The following is a 6,000-nucleotide window of genomic DNA, read 5'->3' as shown; positions in this document are numbered from 1 at the left end:
GGGCAATGGTGCAGCAAATATTTTAGCACTGAACACAAATGTGACCATAACGGAATCAGGCAGGATGGCTACAGAGAAGAGTGTGGAATGCCACCTTTGCAAATATGGACCGGAGGACTGGGAACTTCTGTGCCTCAGGGTCTCTGATTTCTCCATCATCTCAGGCCAGATAGGACTAATTCTAAGACTAAAGACTATCTAGTGGCGGGGGTGGGAGAAGACTAAAGGGGAGAAGATACCATGTGGGAAGGAACCCAGAGCCTTCTCTAGAATCAAAAATGGTCCTAGCTTTTGATCAGCTTGTGTGAGGGAAAAAAACAAAACAAAAAAACATTCAGTAGCTGCAGAGTTGAGATGTGAGCAATTTATTCAAAGCAATGTCTCAGTATTCAAAAGAATCTGGATGAGCAGAGTCTTCCTTTTCTAATGCTGCACTTAATGTCTAAAACGTTCCTGAAGAATTGAGTTCTGAAAGGCGGAGGTGACACATCTTTCATTCTAGTACTCGGTAGGCAGAGGCAGGCGGATCTCAGTGAGTTTGAGGCCAGCCTGGTCTACAGAGTGAGTTCCAAGGTAGCCAGGACTATATAGAGAAAAGACCATGTCTCAAAGAATGAAAACAAAACATAATTAAGTTCTATAAAACACAGACGATTTAATGTAGAAGTCATTTCCTAATGAATGAAGCCTAACTTCATTTTTAATTTTAAAAGCAGGTGAGAGGGCTGGAGAGATGGCCCATGGGTTAAGAGCACTTGATCTTGTAGAGGACCCAGATTCAGTTCCCAGCACCTATGTGCTTGCAAACTTTCAATCCAACAACAGAAAAGTGAAATACAGAGAAAGGAATCTAATATGCCACAGTCTGTACAGATAAAGGGGTTCAGTGACCTCAAGTCCATTGTCTGGCCACCAACAGTCAACTTTAAAATAGGGGAAGAACTAGAGCAAAGGTAAGAGGTATAATGACTAAACAATCCTAGTCAAGGTGCGGTCTGGTTGAGTATTAGTTTTCTGTGGAGTGGTTCAAAAGAACTCCTTATTGCCTGAGAGGACAAGCTGATTCGCAGGTCATCACTACTCGTGCTTTAGGGTGCAGCCTACTTCACAAATAATTGCCCACACTTGGGGGCCCTGGAAGGTCAACGTTGTTCAGTTTCAGTTCCTTGTTAGATGTTAACTCATCAGTGCCGTTGCTCCAGGAATCCAACTTGACTACAAGTGTAGCACAGGCTGGACACTCCAGGTGCCTTTTGGACCCAATTCAAGGAGTCAACATTTTTTAAAAACCAGTTGCCAAGCGTTCCTTGTGGTATCACCTGCGGGAAAGCCCAGCTGTTCGCAGGCCCCGTCCTACTCTATTGTAAACATCTACTTTTATCTTTCATTAGGAAGCCTGTGTCAGGACTCCAGCTCTGCTAATCCGGGAAAATGGAGACGAAGGAAAGTAGTTCCCGGATGGCAAAAACCGCACCTCCGAGTGACCACCAATAGATGATGGCCACCAAGCACTGAGACAGGGCCAGTGGCCACTACCAGAAGTGACCGGTGCGTGGGTGTGGGCGTGGGCGTTTACAAGACAGCTACCTAATGCGCGCTACCCAGCCCCAACCGCCAAAATGCAGACGGCGTAGGTGTCTAGGACACTTAACTCCGCACCAGCGGCCTAGGCCGGCGGACAATTCAATGAGGAAGCCGCTCTCTAAAGCCGTCGACGATTGGTTGAGCCGGTGGACAGTGATTGGCCCGGGACTTCTTCCGCTCGAGCGGTCCGGTGACGTGACTGGTGCAGGCGCTCAGCCGCTCCGCCTGTCCCCGCGCGTCGCACGTCACTACCCGGCGTGCCTCGTACCCGCCTCCTCCGCTCGGCCGGCCCAAGATGGCGGTGCAGGAGTCGGCGGCCCAGCTGTCCATGACCCTGAAGGTGCAGGAGTACCCGACCCTCAAGGTGCGTTCTGGGCTCGGCCAGAGCCGCCACCCCACCTTCGAAGGCGCCGTGGGGGCGCAGAGGCTGGGGCGCGGCGGGAGCCGCTTCTCCAGGGGCTGCACGGCCGGGGGCGGGGTCGGAGGCGGTGGGGCTGTGGCTCTCCGGGGCGTCAGGCAGGGGCCGGGTCCTCTCGGCGGGGCCCCCTGGAGCTCTCTGCGTCCCGGGGACCCGATGGCGCGGGGCGGTGGGGTCTGACGACCCCCGAGGTCCGGGCGACGGCACTTGAGCCCCGCCTTCCGCCTAGAGGCTGCGGGCGTTCCGTGTGCGGGCAGCAGGGCTACGGCCCAGGCTGCGGGCACCGGAGAATTGGGGGCCCCTGGTCGCGGGCGTGGGTCGCGGCGGCACCCGGCGTCCTTCCGGAAGCTCGGCCTGGGGCGTGGCGGGCATGCCTTGGTGCTAATTAGGGGGCCAGTGGGGAGCATTGGCGACCCGGTGGCACCCTGCCTCGCTGGCGGTCCCCAGAACTCCAGCGCAGCTCCTGCCCTTGGTTTCCGGGGCGTGACCTTGGGTGGTCGCTGCGCCACTGCGTTCCTCTAGGACAAATGTTCACCCCTTGACGGACGACTGGTAGTGGCTCTTCGGTTAAAAGGGGGTTTGATGGTGGCGGATGGACTGCGGTGAAGCAGCAGGGAAGAAAGCCTTCGGAGAACAAATTGGGTAGTTTTTAGGAAGGCCGGCCGAGCCTTGGGGTTCTACATTCCTCCTGAGGGCCGGGCAGCTTTCTTCTGGAGCGCTTGGCACCGTTTCTATCTCTGGTGACCGAGCGGTTGCCGTGTGGCTTGGCGGTGGGTGGGTAGTTTAGCCGAGATTGAAGAGCACAGGTTCTAAGCTCGGCTACCTGCTTGTGCTTAGGGAGCCCCAGAGTGCGTATGGGAGGCACCTGATTGCTGGCATTCTCTCATCAGATGTAAGCCCTAGGGAGCGTTTGTTTCCCACTAGGGTGAAGTGAGCGATCACGTATTGCACACGGACGTCTTGACATTCACTGGAAGTTGTCTGCTGTCATTGTCCCTGTGACATCTGACTGCTCTGGTGTAGTTGGTCTTCACAGGAGGGCAGAAGCAAGGCCCTGCTGCTCCTCTTCAGCAGTAGGTGAGCAGCCATATTTAATTGCTGTTTTGTATCCCATGCTTTATTCGCCCAAGGAAAGGAGCAAACAATGCTGGCATCGCCAGCATCTTTGCCACACCTTCAAAACGAAGGGTTATTGTGGGGGGAAGGGGAGGGACTCGTGACAAAATTAGGTCTTGTGCGTGCTAGGCAAATGCTCTGTTACTGCGCTATACCCTTAGGCCTTGTTTTTTTTTTTTTTTGTTTGTTTGGTTTTTTTTTGTTGTTGTTTAAAACAGGCTTCTGTTGGCCGTGAACTCTCAAAATTCTCTTTGTACTTCCTCCTGAGTGCTGGGATTACTGGCGGAACAGTCGTTAGCCGCAGTTTTCTGGCATTGTTGGATTTCTGTTGATTGACAGATGGAAACCCTGCAGCTCCTAGTGGGCTGTACCTGGGAACTGCTATCAGTGGACCTGTGACCACTTTGGGGCCAGGCCTGTTGCAAGGAAGTTGCTTTGGGAGAACGTGGTTTTCTGCTTCGGTTGGTGAATTTAGGACCCACAGACAGGAAGGGTTTCCAGAGCTCCCTCTCTGGCCTACAGAATGCATTAGGCAGTAAAATGGATGGCCAGGAAAGGATTCCTCCAGTCTTACATCTTCTGGTGATCATGAGTGCACTTTGCATTCCAAAGCAGTTGCACAGCTTCTGAGTAAAATGATTACGTGGATCCTCGTGCAGGTACAGAGAGGTGATGGTGTCGTTAAACAAGATTGCCATCTCTTTTTTGGAAGAGTGAAAATAAGCAAAGATTTGTGGGTAGAAATGCTACTTCCTCCAGGAAAAATAGCAGTTCCCTCCAAGTCCTTTAGATCCTAGCGTATAATTTCTGTTCTGTTGACAGTATGTCTTTGCTTTGTTAATGTTTTTCCTATAAGTTACTATTGCTTGTTTGTTCTTTGTTTTTTTGAGATGGGCTCTCATATAGTCTTGGCTGGCCTGCAATTCGCTGGTTAGCTAAGGATGACCTTGAATTTCTGCTGCTCCTGGCTCCAGAGTGCTGGGATTTCAGGCATGTGTACCACACCCACTTTATGCAGTGATGGATATCAGATCCAGGACTTTCTGCACGGTTGGCAAGTACTGTGCCAACTGAGCTACATTTTTCACTTCATTTTTTTTTGTCATTTTTTCAAGAGTAATTAATGATGGGTACCGGGAAGTTTTATAGCTTTGATTCAGAAGTATGTATTGGCACAGAATCGATCAAGACGCCAGGAGAAATGTATTTGTGGACAGTCTTAGGAAGGTGTGACATGGTGGGTTGGGATCCACAGGAAGCAAGGACTGAAAAGCAGTGGGAACGGCGTATACTAGATAGACCTTTACATTTTTTATTATTCACTGAAAAATTAATAATTTATATATTTTTATCATTGACAGATTTTTTTTTTTACCTGCCAAGCAAGGCCTCCTCAGATGTGCAGGCTTGGCAACTGCAGGTAGGCCTAAGCAATGGACTAAGGTATCTATTTTGCAGTTTCAGGCCCCTGGCAGGAACTCTTTCTGTTTTTCCTTTCTCTTCATTTCTCTTCGTTTTCAGGTGAGGTGCTATTGCTGACATGCCCTGACCCTGGGCATGACTCTTTTCTGTTTTTTTGTTTTGTTTTGTTTTGGTTTGGTTTTGGTTTTTCGAGACAGGGTTTCCCTGCAGTTTCTAGAGTCTGTCCTGGAACTAGCTCTTGTAGACCAGGCTGGCCTCAAACTCAGAGATCCGCCTGCCTCTGCCTCCCGAGTGCTGGGATTAAAGGCGTGTGCCACCACTGCCCGGCTATGACTCTTTTCTGTTCCTATATTTCCTCCAGAGTGGTGGACTGTTTTATAGGCCTTGGAATCTTTTGGCTTCATTATCCCAGTTTCTGGGGCCAGGAATTTCAGGATGCTTCCTAGTATCTCTAACCTCTGCCCAGCAGGCGTAGGAGTGTCCTCAGAATACCTCCAGGTATCATGCAGGTACAAAGTCACCAGCATGAGGATCTCTGGACTGAATGTTGCTTTAGGGGACTTGTTTCTGTGTTATTCAAAAGCTCTGGAAATGTGGTTCACATAAGACATCCTCTTGTATTCTGACTGCAGAATATTCTGTTGAAGTCTGTTCTGATGCCAGTTTGTAAATGACAGCCCTTTGAAGCAAGGGGAAACTGGGATTTGTGGCTCAATGTCTTAAGCTTAGATCCCTTGTTTGATTTAAGTTTTAAGCAATCTTTAGTTACAGAAGGAGATTTTTCTTCCTTCAAATTACTCTACTGAAGACACCACTCTATCAGTATTCCTACTTCCCTTCAGATAGCTGTGGCCTAGTGCCATGCAACCTTCTCTGCTCACCACCTAAGTCAGGAAGCAGCTGTTCAGTCCAGTGGCAGGAGCTGAAGACACTGGGACAGCCAGCTCTGACCCCACCTCCTTCCTGAATCTCACCTGCTGTACCTTCCCGCTTTTAGACACCTAGTCAGGTGTCTAGCTCCTGCAGTTCTCTTAGGCACACAGACACCACTGCTGATCCGTTCTGTGCTTTACAGAAGCCTAGGTGTGTTTTTGAGCATAAACTTGTGTGTTCTTGGAATTTTTTACAGGAATAGTTAAAATTTCAGTCTTGAATTTGATAAAAGACTGGTGGACCAATTACTGCCTTGGTAATTCATATCTTGAAATATCACACAGAAAGTTTGACACGTGCCCTGTATTATAACTTATAGAGCACTTTTGCAAACTTGATTTTGTCTGGATTGGAAGGATCATCAAGTATTAAAGCTGCGGATAACCATAAAAGTTTGACTTGAGACAGGCACACACTGCATTAGGTAGTGTGTGCAGTATCCTACAATAGTCTAGGTCTTTTAATATACAGATTTGAAGTTGCTTTTCTTAGTGGGCAGGCTATATGATACTTGGTGCATTCTTTTT

The 6,000-nt window shown here is 49.4% G+C and overlaps 1 protein-coding gene across 1 annotated transcript in view; it reads left to right on the top strand.

The window, feature by feature from the left end:
• Window positions 1-1,829: 1,829 nt before the first annotated feature.
• The window catches only part of Maea (macrophage erythroblast attacher, E3 ubiquitin ligase), a 38,458-nt gene continuing 34,287 nt past the window's right edge, over window positions 1,830-6,000 (top strand). The window contains 1 exon segment of the mRNA XM_038341773.1: window positions 1,830-1,948. Coding sequence (XP_038197701.1) covers window positions 1,880-1,948 — 69 coding nt within the window. The 5' untranslated portion in view covers window positions 1,830-1,879.

The sequence above is a fragment of the Arvicola amphibius genome, chromosome 1 (assembly GCF_903992535.2).
Source record: "Arvicola amphibius chromosome 1, mArvAmp1.2, whole genome shotgun sequence".
NCBI classification, from domain to species: Eukaryota; Metazoa; Chordata; class Mammalia; order Rodentia; family Cricetidae; genus Arvicola; species Arvicola amphibius.
The sequence above is the reverse complement of the archived record's forward strand: the minus strand, read 5'-3'. Positions and strand labels throughout refer to the sequence as shown.